The sequence below is a fragment of the Medicago truncatula genome, chromosome 6 (assembly GCF_003473485.1).
Source record: "Medicago truncatula cultivar Jemalong A17 chromosome 6, MtrunA17r5.0-ANR, whole genome shotgun sequence".
In the NCBI taxonomy this organism is placed as follows: Eukaryota; Viridiplantae; Streptophyta; class Magnoliopsida; order Fabales; family Fabaceae; genus Medicago; species Medicago truncatula.
Genome location: NC_053047.1, coordinates 9683088 through 9699637, shown reverse-complemented (window position 1 = coordinate 9699637; position 16550 = coordinate 9683088). Strand labels below are relative to the sequence as shown.

The 16550-nt window shown below is 32.8% G+C and overlaps 1 protein-coding gene and 1 long non-coding RNA gene across 4 annotated transcripts; one reads left to right on the top strand and one right to left on the bottom strand.

Annotated features, from left to right (window-relative positions):
• On the top strand, positions 1 to 4438 carry LOC11416017 (probable steroid-binding protein 3). 3 transcript variants are annotated; one of them, XM_024786620.2, is made up of 3 exons: positions 1 to 590; positions 2897 to 3164; positions 3872 to 4438. In XM_024786620.2, exons 1-2 carry the CDS (start codon positions 262 to 264, stop codon positions 3153 to 3155), a joined length of 588 nt encoding a protein of 195 aa, XP_024642388.1. In that variant the 5' UTR covers positions 1 to 261; the 3' UTR covers positions 3156 to 3164; positions 3872 to 4438. The 3 variants fall into 3 exon arrangements, with proteins under 3 accessions (XP_024642388.1, XP_024642387.1, XP_003618943.1); XM_024786619.2 differs by having other exon boundaries at positions 3863 to 4438; XM_003618895.4 differs by lacking the exon at positions 3872 to 4438 and having other exon boundaries at positions 2 to 590; positions 2897 to 3515.
• A 2864-nt stretch (positions 4439 to 7302) lies between these two features.
• Positions 7303 to 8071, bottom strand: LOC11422098 (uncharacterized). Its single transcript, XR_003013286.2, has 2 exons — positions 7915 to 8071; positions 7303 to 7619 (listed from the first exon to the last, which is right to left on the bottom strand). It is a non-coding gene; the product is annotated as an uncharacterized lncRNA (long non-coding RNA).
• Positions 8072 to 16550: the final 8479 nt, after the last annotated feature.

Here is a 16550-nt window from a genome sequence, read left to right as displayed (position 1 = left end):
GCAACACACCAACACCAACCCAAATGGGTTGATTAACTTATAACAAAGTCAAAATTCGAAAAGTACATCTCATCATTTCATCTCTCTAAACACTTAAACCAACCAAGATTTGTGTTTGATAGCTTCCACTACTCTCACTCACCTACCATCTCTTCTCTCTCTCCTCTTCCCTTAACAACCAAAAAACTCAACAACAAAAAAACCAAACATTCTCAACAACTCAACAAACACACACAAAAAAAACCAAACATCCTCAAAAAAATGAGTTACTTCAACACAACCATAACAGAGACAATAACATACTACACAGGTCTATCACCAACAGCTTTCTTCACAATCACACTCTTATCCATCCTTGTTTACCGAACCGTTACTTCCATGTTTGTTTCTCCTCAAGATTTCAATAAACCGCCTGTTGTTTCGGCTCGGTTTGGTTCTTCCCGGTTCAATGATGTTACTGAACCGCCAAAAAAACCGGTTCAGGTTGGTGAGATTAGTGAAAAGGAGTTGAGGTTGTATAATGGGTCTGATGAAAATAAACCCATTTTGATTTCTGTTAAGGGAAATATCTATGATGTCTCTCAGGGCAAGTAAGTAATTTTCTACTTTTTATTTTATTTTTAATTTTAATTTTTTGTGTTTTTATGTTGATGTGGAAATTGTGATTTTTTGTACTGAATGTGGAAATTGTTAATTAGAGTTGACCATGATTGACTTATTTGAATAGTGATAAACTAGCTTATAGTTGATGGTGGATAAGTTAATTGATTAAGTTAGTTGAACTGACTTAATCAACTAACATTGCATTTGTAGTGCTTGGTAAAATTAAAGGATTGTACTGCTTATAAATATGAAATGACATAAAAATGATATATTTAAGAAAATGACGGATACGAACACATCGACACTCCTAATAATTTGAGAAAATGACATAATTTAGTGTAATTATATGTGTCGGTGTCGTGTAGGTGTCTGACACGACATGTGTCCACACGCCTAATCTGAGGAGTGTCTGTATTTGCAGTGTTTGGTAAAATTAAAGGATTGAACTCGCTTATAAATATGAAATGACATAAAAATGGTATATTTAATTTTTTAAATTAAGATTGCAGGGGTAAGATTAAGTTATATATGATATAAGCTATAAGCTTTAAGCTACTCGAATCAACTTATCGTAAACTACTATAAGCTAGTAAAATTAAGCTATAAGATCGTGAGAAAGAGACAGTTATCAAACGGGTCTTTTTTTAATCAAATGAAACTTATGACACAAGCTATAAGCTCTAAAACATGTCTTACCAAACAGACCATATATCTATGAAAAGTGTAAAAAGTTAGTCAAAATCATCAAACCGTTCTGTTAAATGTTATGATGTGATAGTCCGTAGGCCTAGCTCAACTGACATTGCTAAGATTGCTAGGCTGGACATTTTTCCGGGGTTTTTGAGTTTGAACGATCTCCCTTTTGTGTGTCTGAGCTTTAAGGCGGTATTTGTCATTCCGGACAAAAGAAAACAATGATGTGATACGCTAATGGAACATGTGACATTCTATGTGGATCCTATATCGATGTCACATATTTTACATATGAGATTTATCAGATAAATATTATTTAACGTGTTTGGAACTCGATTAGATAACCTTAAGAATTTACATGAAATGCATGAATTTAACATGTCACATAAGCTTCAAGTCATATGACATTGATGTGGATCTATGTTGAAGACCAAATGTTTATGTGAAATGCATGAATTCTACTACTTTCACTTCTAGCGATACGTGTTTTGGAGAACTAACTTGTAGCTTTACTCTCTCAAGATCTGCTCACACTTCCATAGTTTAGAATAACAATGTTATTGTACTGGGAAATATGTTGTTAAATTTTAGAAATGTGTAAATTGTCTTCGCACTTACTTGCCTGCACAAATGATCTGAACTTGCCCTAGAATGATGGCCATGGAATTCTAGCCCGCAGTCTATTTCATCACGAAGTATGCATTTTTCAGAATTCAGTCATGCACAATACCTTTTGTGGATGATTTCGTTAGATCATTTGTTCGAGTTGAACTCACTGCACTCATGCCAAATTTTATGGTTTGACGTATAAGTAAACAAATAGTTACTTCCTGTGATGCACTTTTTTTCCACCTCTGCTTGCTTAGAATTGGTTGAATATTCCATCTGACTAGCACTGAAGCTTAATCATACTCAGTAGTTTAGAGGAATTGGAACAAATTGCTATTGTTCTGCTATACGGTATTTAGTACAAAATGTTGTCAAATAGTGGTTATAGCGGCTTTATGGCACTGCTGCGTTGCTGATTTTGAACAGACCACCATGTTCTGCCATCTGCGATTAGAATGAGTTGAATATAGTTACTTTTGGGATGCATTTTCTTCACAAAAGAGTGTCTCTATTGTTGCTTTTTTGATCTGTGTTACAAAAAGTTGTTGATGAGCTGTTGTCAAATAGTTGTTATAGCGGCTCTATAGTTACTTTTGTGATGCATTTTCTTCACCTCTTGAAACCTACCTATATTCAGGTTCTGCTTGCTTAGAATGAGTTGAATATTCCATCTTTCTCCTTACTATCGTTTTTCATCGTTGTCAAGCATAATTATATCAGTAGTTTAGAATGTGGTGTTTCCAATGTTGTTAAATAGCAACTATTGAGCTATAGCGTAGTGGAAGTTGAACAAATCACTGTTCTTCCACAATACATTATTTGGTACAAAATGTTGTTCAATAGTGGCTATATCGGCTCTATAGTACTGTTCAGTAGCAGAATTTGAACAAATTGTTGTTTTCCACGATCTATGATTGGTGATGTAATGTACTTTGACCTGTTGTTTTCTCCTTAATGAGCTGATAGGCTTTGCTTAATCATGTATATCCAGGAATTTTTACGGACCAGGAGGATCGTATGCAATGTTTGCCGGAAAGGAATGTAGCCGAGCCCTTGCTCTCCTATCTTTTAAACCTCAAGATATTAATGGCAACCTCGAAGGTTTGGACGAGTCAGAGCTAGCAATTTTAGAGGATTGGGAGTATAAATTCATAGACAAGTATCCAAAAGTTGGCCAGCTTGTTCCAGAACCAAGAACTCAGCAAATCGAGCACAGTCAAGAAGACAATTCGAACATGAAACCCGAATGAATGCCAGGAGTAAGCAAATACAAATCTGTTCAGTTTTTGTATAGTATAGGTCGTGTTGTGTAATCCTCTCGTGTTAAAATTTCACACGACATGTGATGAATTTTTTCCATGTATCTATTTCTTCATAAATATGTATAGAACCTTACCCTATTCAATAGTTATGAAGAGAAAAGTAGATCCAAAACCCTCACATGACAAAGTTTGTGTGAAATTTTGACTTGAGATATTATATTCTTGTAATCCAGGGAGTTTTGTACCTTAAAAGTGACCGACCGAAGTATTGTGTTGTCGAATAGCGGCGCTATGCACAGCGGAATTTTAACAAACTGATATTTTACTGTGATAAAAGGCGATTTAGTACAAAGTGTTGTCAAATAGCTAAATGAATAGACAAAAGATATGCTAGAAGAGTAAAATTTTATTTCAATTTATTGTTTTTGTGAAATAGCTTATATTATACTTGTCTCACGAAATATTAGAAGAACTTGTGAAAAATAGTTTCTGATATGCACACTAACCATTTTAAGCTTGTTTGAAAAAGCTTCTCAATATACCTCTTTTTTTTTATTGATTCTCATCTACACCATTTTATCTCCATATCATACAGAGCCACGTTTGTACAACCTTCCATAGATATATGTTCCAAATATTTGTTCTAGTGTGCAAGACCATAGACATAGATTTATAAGACTTTAATTCAAGTATAGGTTTTGAAGGAACAAATGAGAGCAATGAAATTTACAAAAAGGAAACTTGTGTTGTAAGATAGAATCTGAAGAAGACAAAGTCTGAAGACAAAGAGCGTCTGAAGACCATCAGAAGCTGTGTACCAGAAGCTGACGTCATCAGAGAGTCTAAAGAACCATCAGAAGCTGACGTCATCAGAGTCTAATTGATGAGGTGCATACTTGAGATTGTTTGCATTGATTTGTGTCGATGAATAATATTGAAGTTGGATTCTCTTTTGCTTAATCATTTGAAGTTTGATTTGATGTAACTTTTTCAATTGTTTATGCTTAATTATGATTATGATGATGTGAAGCTAACCCTCAGTGGTACGTATTTGTATGAATGGGTAGACGACGTGCATGAGTAGTTTTGTTCCTTGCTTGGTGAGTGCTTGCGAATAGCGGGAGGTTCCTCCGTTATCCGTTTTGGAGTCTTAGTTTAGGGCTCTGATTTAGGGTGTTCGTCTTTCTTTTATTTTGGTATTGACTATGTTGTTGATATTTTACTCATGTGTTGAGATTACAGATTCTATCTGATGATGTATTTGTGATGCTTATGACATGGCTATTTGAAGATGTATGCTATTTTTCCTCTGCCACATTATGAGAAAATTTTAGTATGCATGTTTTGAGAACTATTGAAGATGTGACGTCTATTTCTTGAATATTTATATTATTCGCATATTTTATCGTTTTAATAGTAGCAGGGCGTTACAGGTAACAACGAGAGGAATCCCTTGGGATATTTAAAAGTTCTAATGAGGTAAGTCGATTCAGCGGGTATAAAATATGAAAGAGATAAATAAGTGAAAATGACGATGTTGAGAGGGAATATGAAGTAGGTGCTTTTTGGGTAATTGATGAGGTTAAACATAAACTCCTTAAACCAATAATGAGTTTAGGAATTTTACTAAGTTAAAGATTGAACGAGTCAATGTAGTTAAATAACTCAATATGAATGTTAGGTAAGAACGTACAATTTGTGAAAATAAATAAAGATAATAGGTGTCGAATTTAGATGATCGTAGGCGATGAGAGGGTCGTTAAGATGAAATGTAAAGGAAGATAAGGAGTTGTGTACTTAGTAAAGAAAGATCTTAGGAATGGGGATATCGATGAATAAGTACAAAATTGATTAGAAGAGAGCAAGATGAATAGGAAAGAGGATAAGAGATATTAGTTATAAGGTTAGTCGATGATAATAACAACCGGTATCGAGAGAACAAAACCTTGAATTATAACGAAGTCGTAGTGAGGAAAGTTGCTGAAGGTGATGATAAGGTGAGATTATAATTTTAAATTAGAATGAAGTTAAGATTAGGAGAATGGTCGATGTATACATGGCGACGAATGTGAGAACGAGGTAATAAGATATAAAGTAACTTTAATGAGAGGAATAAGTATGAAAGAGTTAATGACAATGGTGAGGAAGAACCTAGTTATATAAAGAGGAGACGTTGTATGTAATGATAAAAAATAAGAAAACATCTTGAAACTAAGAATGAAGAATAGGGTATGATATCAGGGATAAAGTTTATAGAGATCTTAGGATAGACGAGAGAATAGATTATGTCCATAAGATGAATAATAAAATCATATAGAGGGATGTTGACGTAGAAATGCATCACACGTAAGAGTTGGATTAATGAAGAGATAAGGTGGTGATATAAACGGTTGATAGAGAGTAATGATGAGGAATCCTATAACTGTGATAAAGAGTGATGATGATTGATATAATATATATGTGAATAAATAAATACGATGAGAAACAATGTTTATATTATATTAATGAGTAATAGTGGTTAAATTATGATGACGAGGATGATAATGTCTATATTACAGGAACAAAGAGAATGATGATAATTATACTATTATGACGGAGATATATAATGTTTATCTATGATGATGAGTAGAGTGATAATGTTTCGTGTGTTTGCAATAGAGTCGTGCATTTTAAGGGGAGTCTTGCATTAATATGTGGATTATGTGATGTGTTTAAGTGTATATGTGCAATACTTGCTGAATTTATTTCCTTGTGCCATATAGAGTTTATAACATGGTGTCTTGCATGATGTGGGAGAAAAGTTCACTAACATACTTCTGGCAATTATGTGGGAGAGAAGTCCAGTAACATACCTCTAACAACTATGTGGGAGAAAAGTCCACTAATATAACTTTGGAAAAATTGTGAGTAGCTATGGTACCACATTCATATAGGTCATAGGAGAGTCCATATGCATGTATATGATGATGTTTGTTTTTTTAAAGTGTGAAAAATGATGTGTTGCTGTGTTATGTGAAAAATGATACAAAAGACAGTTGCGACCCCAACATCCGCGACTGTTGGGGAACAGTCGCAAATGTACATTTGCGACCCTTCTAACAGTCGCAATCAACGTTTTTAAAAGTCGCAAAATGCAGTTTTTTTTTTTGTAGTGAATGAAGATATTATATATGGTAACTGTTGAGGGTGAAGAGATAATAGAGATTACATTCCTTGATATTTATTTAACGTGCGTGTTTTTTTCCTAATAATATGTTATTGCTGGATTTCTCACCCCCTTTCTAGTTGTTGTATTTATGGTGTATGTACCCGTGGAGTACAATACTTAGGACGAGGAGATCTAGTTGCGGGACACTTTCGACAGGAATTGTCTTCCGTCAATTTTATTTTAGTAATGATTAGACATGTATTCGAATATGAGCGAGCTCTGATATGTAACACTAGGGTTGAAGTTGACGTTGAATTTATTTATCTTGGAGATTGAATCTTGAGAACTATTGTTATTTCTATTACGATGTTAAATGACAAGAGAAACTTTTATTAATGAGATTAGAGGATTGTTTTAACGTTTAAATTATTACTTAAAAGGAAACTTTAGGCTATTATGTGATGTCATGTGAAGATTTGTAACATCATTATTATTAAATAAATTCTTATTATTTAATATTTATCGTTAGGAAATAGGGTGTTACAACCTACATTCTTTGTATTATGATATTTAAAAAAAAGAAGGTGAATATTTAAAAAAAAAGTAATTATTTAGTTGAATGACAATCCCTATAAAAAATATAACTTACTACTATATTACTTGAGCACGATTTGGTGCACTTGCATTTGCCAACTCATACCCACCATCAATAATCTAAAAAGTAGTTTGTCAAAAATAAGAGTGGTGCTATATATCACGAATATATATATAGCCCTCACGAATGTGTCCCGAATATAGTTAAAAACAACATGTTTGTAAAATAACAACTATCATGGCTAAAGTATGTGAAGGTATATATCATGGGGAAACGCTTCTTGGTTTAATCCATTTTTATGAGTGTACGTGTTTCATAGTCCTTATTCCTAATTATAGATGAGTTGAAGAGTGAATCACATAGTGCCATGAAAGTTGAAATGCACATGGATGGAAGACAAAAGACCATAGATAAGTGATAACAAAATGAATATTGAATGAGGGGAATATATGAGAGTGAACAATAAAACTAGTGGTTCTTTAAAAAATAAAATAAAAACTAGTGGTAATACGTGAGTGTGCGGTGTCGTGATAAATTCGTGATGTATTTCTTCTCTATATTAATCATTACTCTAAAAACCATGTGAGTATGAGAGATAAAGTTGTCTAAAAGTTGTTTAAAAAGTAGTGACAATAATTTCCAATACACTTCATTTTGAGAGGTCTTTCCACCTTTGGACAATCATCGGCAGTAATGCAACGAACATGAGCTGCATTGTCAAATAAGAAAAAATATGTTACTAAAAGTGATAAATATTGTGTAAAAGTAAACCAGAAAACTATAAAAATTAAGAGAAATGATATTTGTACAACCATTTTTTAACAACTTTTAGACAACTTTATCTCTCATACTCACATTATATTCTTACTCTCTCTTCCTTTTTCTCTCTCCATTATTTTTGACCAATAAGAAGAGAGAAAAATGAGATTATCATAAAAGTTGTTAGCAAATGGTTGTTTAAATATCATTGCTCAAAAATTAAAAAGGTGTAAAAGGTGTCATACTCTTTTCCATTTCAACAAGAAATGGAGAAAGAAAGATCATCAAAACAAAGATAAAGAAGAGAAATTGAGTCATATTTATCTTTCTTTGAATGCAATAAAGCCAATTTTTGGATTGTTTTATAAGTAAGAAAATCCATGCTCCATCAACTTCAATTAAATGAATTTTAGCACTTTTTTTTTTTTCAATAAATGAATTTTAGCACTTAAGAGTTATAAGAAGCCATTTATAAAATTGTAATTAATATTGAATGTTTTCCTTTACCTCATATTTTTTTTATTAAACTTCATTACATTTTAATCATTAGTAAAAGACAGTAACGAATGATGAAACAAATATGTGTATAAATGATGCATCGAATAGGTGACAACATATTTTTTTTTATTAGTTGTGAGTACCATAGAATGATTTTTTTTTTTTAAAAATAACATTATACATCAAATTAATACATATTAAATGTGTAACTTGTATAAGTTGAGAAAATGTTTTTTTTAACCAGAGTGAATTTTAGAACAATGTCTCTAAAGTATGATGATAACAATGTATGAAGGAATAATTTGGTTCTATAATGTGTTTTCAAGTATGTATGACCATATAATTAAATTGTGACTTGAAAGTCAAGTATTTGGCTCCGATATGTCAAGTTCTAAGCAAAATAGAAAACATTATGGTATTCAAGAGAAGCATTGGAAACTTCTGAAAACTTAGAGAATGATATAAAGAAAGGTCAACAGAAAATCAAAGCTCTGATCAAGAGATGTTTTAAAGACTCATGAAAACAAGTTTTGTTCTTGAGGACACATCAATAGTCTGGGTGACTCTGACCAATTTTGTCTTTTTTGATGGAATGTCGCTTTCAAGTTCTGATAGTATTATTTGCCTTCTTCTGACCACGTGTGTAACGCCCTAGTCGTTATTTTATTTATTTTAGAATTATTTAGAGTCTTTTAGGTGTTTTTAAATAATATGTGTGATTTATGTGGTGTGTATTATTTTATTATATGATTTATTTTAATATAATGAGAATATTATAAGAAATAGAATTATTTTGGAGTGTGGGGAGTTAATTAGGAATTAATAGAATTAAGGGGAGTTTAATGAAATAAAGGGGGGAGTTATAGTTTTGGGAGTTAGGAAAAGAAAAGGTCAGAATCAGTTTTACGTGAAACAAGTTTTGGGAGAGAAAACAAAGAACAAGGAGAGAGAAGAACAAGTAGAGCCAAAATCAACCGTAAGTCGTGCGATTTTCTGAATTAAGGTAAGGGTGAGACTATCTCTCAATAATCTTAATACATAATTTCTGAAAAATAGATCTAATTGAATTGTTCTTGAATATAAAAATTGGGAATTAGGGTTGATGCTGATTTTGAAAGGAATGATGTAAGAATCATGTTTAATGTGTTGTAATTTAGTGTTCAGAATGATTTCTTAATCTATAATGTTGTTGTGATCAGAATTTGAATGAAATTAGAATTGTTGGATAAATTGGAGAAGTTTTGTATGATTGCTAGAATGATCTGAATTGTTGTTGTTGATGCCTGTTTTGTGTTCCTTTAGATGCCTAGTTGTGTATAGAACCTGTAAACATCTGTTGGAAAACGTTTTGGGTGATCAGGGGATTAAAATTGGGTTTTTGGAGCGAGAAGAGGTTTGGACCCGTAGGTTTTTGCACTGCCCAGATGAATGGTCGCTTAAGCGAACGACCCGTCGCTTAAGCGAGCATTCAAGCAAGCTGCCTAGAATTCTGTTTTGTCAGTTCGCTTAAGCGAACAATGAGCGAGCCTGCAAGCGAAAAAATAATTCCATTCTGCCAAGAGTTTGCTCAAGCGAACCATAAGCAAACCCGTAAGCGATAAATCAATTTCATTCTGCCAGAAGTTCGCTCAAATTTCTGTGAGCCGGTCGCTTAAGCGAAGATGACCTTAGTCAGCCACTTTTTGAACTTTGCTTCGTGCACTAGGGGATCCTTTTGAGCATTTCTAAATGTTCCTTTCAACTTGTAAGACCATTATATATACCCTGAATCCTACTGAACACATTGATAATCGAATTGGTGTAATTTAATGAAATTCGGATTAGAGTGAATACAAAACTAAGTGAAAATATACTATGTTGAATGAACTTGATGTATTAGTATGATTATTATTAATTATACATTTTTCTGATGTTGGATTGGTTGTGATGAAGTTGTTGAATTATGAAGTCGTATGTTATATATACATTATATTTTTCAATCACTTAACATTAAATAACCAACCGTAAATTCTGCCACAAAGGCCTCAACATAAATAATCATCAACAATTTGTTCAACAACAATAAAGGCTCCAACAACATGTTCCAAAATTGATACATAAGGAATGGAAATAAAACAACAATATCCCATCCCGTTACGTATCAGAGCCCTAAGACACTTGAGCCACCACTTCTACTACTCTTCATCACCTGCAAGTTACACATACGAAGGACAACATTTTCAAGCAGAAGGGGTGAGATTCACAAACAACAATAATAGATATATAATTCATCGATTGAATCTAACACCCTAAATAACAACAATACATCAATATATTTATATATTTCATGATCAACAACATTATCAACATCCGGCAATTTCAACCAACAACGACTTATGCAATGACATGACAACACTACTATGACTAAAAAATAAAATGCGACAATGCACATGCATGTGGTACCATTTAACACGTTTGAATGACAAGGAATTTCAAGGCATGAGCCCTCAACAGTTTGAATGGTTAAAGCATTCACAGGGCATGAGCCCTCAACGGTTTGAATGAACTAGCATTCACAGGGCATAAGCCCTCAACAATTGAACGACAAGGCGTTCCAGGGCATGAGCCCTCAATAGTTTATGATTATGCAATGAACTCCACTTGTGTATATCAACATACAACTCAACTACAACACAACGACAACATGAACGACGACAACTGGTACTCAACAATGCATATATATATATATATATGAATATGACTTACACCACAACATAGTCAACCAATGATACATTAACCTTTGAAATGAAATTCAACAACTTGTATAATTTATTTAAATATAAATATACATAACAACAATCAACAATTCATCATACTTAATTCAACAGCTCCGGTAAAATAGCACAATTAATCATAACTATTTGTCCTACACAAAATCCAACCAACAATATTCAAATACATAAAAACGGCTTCAGGTACAGGGCAACTCGCCTCGCGAGTACATCTGCTCGCTATGGCGAACTCAAGAAATGGGTTACTCGCTATGGCGAGTACGTGGCGAGCAAGAAAATGATGCTCTCGGGAGTTTTGACATTTTTCTCACTAAATCTTCATTCTTAAGCTCTCTAATCATCTTTAATCTAAAAATTGTCTCAGTCCTCTCTAAAAACATCCAGGCACTCAAAACTATCCAACTTACGTCTTATAACAACAATTTGAAAATCATGATCTCTCACTCACTTACTCGCTATGGCGAGTGGTCTTGCTCGCGAGGCGAGACAAGCTACTCGCGGGGCGAGCGATGAAGATCTGTACGGGCAGAGTGCAGGTTTTTCCCAAAAATCCCAATTTTCTCAATTTCAATCCGCAAAACAAATTATAGAAGTGTAATAAATTTCTGTCTACGACCTGAACATATTCTAACACTAATGTCATGGATTCTACACTTTTTAATTCAAAAATCATACTCCAAAACCTAACCTCTAATTTCCTAATTTCAACTAGAACCTTGCTAAACCAAAATCAGAAATTATATAACCATTATCATTGAGAGATAGTCTCACCCTTACCTTGATTTGATGAACAAAACTCTCCAAAAATCAGAATCTTCCTACTTGGCTCTTCTCTTGGTTTTCTCTTGCTTTCTCCCAAAACTCTGTTGTACGTGAAAATGCTTCTGACTAACAGTTTCTATTTTTTTTTTTTAACTTAATGTAAGCTCCCAATATTACTTAACTCCTCATAAACTCTATTAATTCTAATTTAACCCCAAACTCCCAAACTAATTCTATTTCTCACAATATTATATTAAATACTAAAAATAAATCATTTAATAAAATACATCACACCACAACATCAACAATAATTATTTAAAATCATTTAAAAAACTCTAAATAGATCAAAAATAAATAAATAACAACTAGGGCGTTACAAAAATTCTTAGAAACTTAGGATCTTAGATTTTCTTAGTGTCACAAGCTTCTTAAGCTTAAACTTGGTTTACCATTCTTTAAGCTCTAAAGTGTAAACACATACAAATTCTTTAAGAAAATTATGATTGTAGAAGTCCTCTTGTTTGAAGCAATGAAGTCTCTGATTTATGTGTTGGAGCTATTGTAATTATGTAAAGCAAATTTGTTTTGGGCTTATACTTAAATAAATATTAGTTTGAATATTTTAAAATCATGCACCAACTTATTAACAATATAATTATATAAAACAAATTAAAAAAAAAAAATAGCACATTTTAATAGATGGATCGTATGAATGTTCATCCATCAATCTAATAATGGATGGACTGGATGAACATTATACTTAATGGATGAATTTGATGTTTTTTTCAACAAAAAAATATATATAGTGGATTGTAATGGACTAACTAATTTTTTTGTTTCTTCATTTGAGATTCAAATCCATGTCCATCCAATTTGCCACCCCTAAGTTAGCAATGACCATCACATGAGAGGAAGATTGATATTGTTTTTAGGAAAATGCTAACGAGTTTTCTAAAAGCACTCTTTAATAGATTAAAGTAGTAAGATTTTATAAAAATGTGTGTATTCAATACTTTAAAAGTTGAAATGTTTGACTTTTTAAATAAATAGATTAAAATAATTTCTTTACTTAAAATACTTAAAGAATATCCTTAGACACTCGTTAATAAGACCCTTATTTCTAATATCTGCTCTATTTGAATTGCAACCCTTTGTTTGTGTTTGTGTAAGATGTTTTGTGCATAATCATTTCTTTGTGATGATTGTTGAAGATTTTGTCTACTCAAACAAATTACACGAGAAATGATACTTTTAACCATTTTTGGTGTAGCCTATGAATATTGGAGAGAAAATGTGAGTAAATAGATTTGATAAAATGACGCTTCTAAGTTCAAATATGGTTCAATGATGGACTTTAACCATTTTTGGTTTAGCCTATTACAAAGATAAACAATTTTTATTATAATTATAAAATGCTGTTGTTTATGTCTTCAAATTGCAAAGTTGGAAAACAGAGAAATCATGACACGATTTGGCAAGCGTGTCACGATTTTGGTAATGTCGATAGCTATTTTTAGGGTGTCCAATCGTGACACGATTTTGGGAAAACGTGACACGATTTTTGACTTGCTGGGCAAGTTTTCAGGATAAGGTTGGTCGTACCTTGGGTCGTACGCATCAATCGTGACACGATTTTGACGCTGAAGACTACTATATAAGTTTTCTTTGCAGATTTTGAAGGAGAGCTTGAAGAGAGAGAAACTTGGGAAATCAAAGGAGGTAACTTTAGGGTTGAGGGTCTTTGATTAGAGTTCTCCTGGGTTGGGAAACATTGTAAACACCTTGGGTGAGTGAAAATCATTGAGTGTCTTGTTCATTGGTGAGATTGAGAAAATGGGTAGAAATTAGGGTTGTTCTTTGTGAATTTGTTGAAGCTAATTTCTTGTAACCCATTTGTATCTCTTTGTAAGAACTCATTGATAGTGGATTGGAGAGATCAATCTCTCCTCCAGATTATGTCAAGTTGGACCGAACTGGGTCAACAATCTTTGGTGTGTTTGTCCCTCTCTTCTCTCCCTTTATCTTTTGCTTGTGGTTTTGTACTTTTCACTTTGATTCCTAGATTAGATCTAGGTGTTGTTATTGTTGATTATTGCTTGTGTTCACTTTGATATTGGTTACTACTTTCCTTTGCTCCACACATCATAGTTTGTATTGGTTACTACTTTCCTTTACTCCACACATCATACTTTCCTTTATTTTCCATGTAAGAGCTTTTGTACAAGAGATTTCTATAACAAAACATAAAATAAAGTCAATTTCTTTTCAAATAAACTCTAAGTTGTTTTCGTAACCTATCATGGAGAGTCTGCAGAAATAAGTAGAAAACAATTTATGATCATGTACATTGTTTTCATAAGTTCTTCTAAATAGTCTCGTAGAGCTTATGCTAGTATATAAACTGAAATAACGCAAGCAAAACATGCCCTTCATTAATTAGTTTGGCCTTATTGTGAAGTCAATGGATGATTTGGTTATAAATTTTGAAGCACCGCACTTCTAGTTGAAGGCGTGCCCTGGGCCCGATATTGATATGATACCAACACAATAATGATTACATTTAATTTATTAATTTTCTTAGATTATTATCAGCGTGGATGTATTAGTGTTATGTCTAATGTTCAGTGAATTTTCTTCAATTAATTAATTTTCTCCCTAATGGGCTCCTGAAATTTTATGGTCCAGGAGGATCGTAAGCAATGTTTTCCGGAAAGGAATGTAGCCGAGCTGTTTCTCACTTGTCTTTTAAACCTCAAGATATTAATGGGAACCTCGAAGGTTTGGACGAGTCAGAACTCGCAATTATATATAAGTATCCAAAAGTTGGTCAGCTTGTTCCATAACCAAGAACTCCGAAAATTCAGCAGAGTGAATTAGATATTTAGACATTAAACTTTCACATGAAAATGTTTGTTTGAAATACTAGAGAAAATATACTGCAATCGAAGGAGTACCGTGTTGCCCAATAGTGCTCTATGCGTAGCGGAATTTTAACAAATTGATATTATTATGTGATACGTGATTCAGTACAAAGTATTACGGCCCTAAAAGGGGGAAGAGTCATTTTACATTTGAAAATATGATTTCTGCAATCAAAATGTGATTTAGTACAAAGCTGATTTGTACACACAATTGCATCAAAAACAGACATAAAAAATCATTGTGTAGATATATTATCAAAGACAAACATGGAAAACAAATTGCAAACAACATTCTTATGTATGTGTGCTATGCTAATGAAGTGTACAAATCAGCTTCACAATTAGCTTGACCTAAAAATACATTTACTGCATAAACAGTAAAAAAAAAAATCAAAGCAATTATTGATAAGGTAGCTATATGATACAATATACTACACCAGTACAAAAACCAATTTCAATTGTGAATTTTCAGAGAAAACAAAAAAAGACAGTAACGTACCAAATAACCTCGGAAAGAGATTGAATATTCACGGAAACCAGCCTCTCGCTGCTTCTACTAAACAATGTGCCGTTGCAAAGACTACTTCGCCTCACAACCGCAACTGCAGACTGTGCCACCATCGCGTTGTAACCACAGAATACAAGTGGTGCATAATGACTAATGCAGTTTGTGTTAACAACTTGTTTAACGTTTCTACACATTTGTTGTTTCCTATCACTGTAAGAAAAATATATCACTCATCATTATCTCTCTTCAAGTTACCGTAACAAGGTGTTTCAAAAAAAAAGAAAAAGTTACCGTAACAAGGTATACTACTAGAGCTACTAACCATTATCGAAAAGGAGAGACAAAAGTGATTCCAGACGCATAAATTTGATTCTAACATATTCCCAAAGTTAATGAAATAATTATCGAAAATAAAAGTGGCTATACATAGCCAACTTAGACCGAGTTCAAAAAAAAAATAAAAAAAAATAAACCTCACTTGACTCCTAACCATTGTTCCTAACATTTTCTCCAAACAATAAGAAGTAGTAAGTTGTTCGTTTCTTATTTTATTTTATTTTGGTTGATAGTAAGGGTGACAATAACTACTTGAAAACTCATACACCCAGCTTCTTATTTTCAGTTGTTCAATACTTTAAATTTGACCGATTGGTGATACGCTTAAAAGAAAGATTGAAAGAGTGGTGATTTAGTTGACAAATTTTTTTTTTTTTAAAAGGGAAAAGTTTTATTAATTAAATTGACATTATTAGTCATTTTACATTTATGCCCAACTGAAATTTAAACGAGTACCTTAAAATGATAAGACTAAACTCGTATAACATATATTAAAATAAATAATTTAAAAAGTTGGAGGGTTGGCACGTCCAATTTCATCCAACCCTTTCGTCTGCGTCCACTTTGAATTGTTATATTCATCGATTAACTCGACATCTTTCCAAAAACCACACTTATGATCGTTCAAACAACCTCCACTTTTATTTATATGCCATGTGCAATTTTCGCAATTGTCGTGTTTGTAGTCGTAAATGTCAAGATAATGACGATAGGGGTTTTCAGGCCATGTAAAACCGCAGAAGAATAATGTATTTCTTGTAAGAAACTTTGGCTTGAATGAAAATGCATAACTTCCTCCAAACAACAGTGTATGAAATCCAAGATCGTCATCTTGAGATTTGCAATGAACAGTAATGGTTTTGAGATCCGGGGCGATTACTTCATTGATAATAGTAACTGTTACCCTACCAAAAGGCCCAAAACCAAAAGCGGTAGTATCTCTAACCTTACATGCAAGTAGTATAGTTAGGAGAATAATTTTTTTTAAGGTCGTTGGATTTTGAGTTGCCATTGTTGTATGCACAATGCCTATAAACCGTACAACAATTTTAATTTATAGAACATTCAACAATGGAAATTATTTG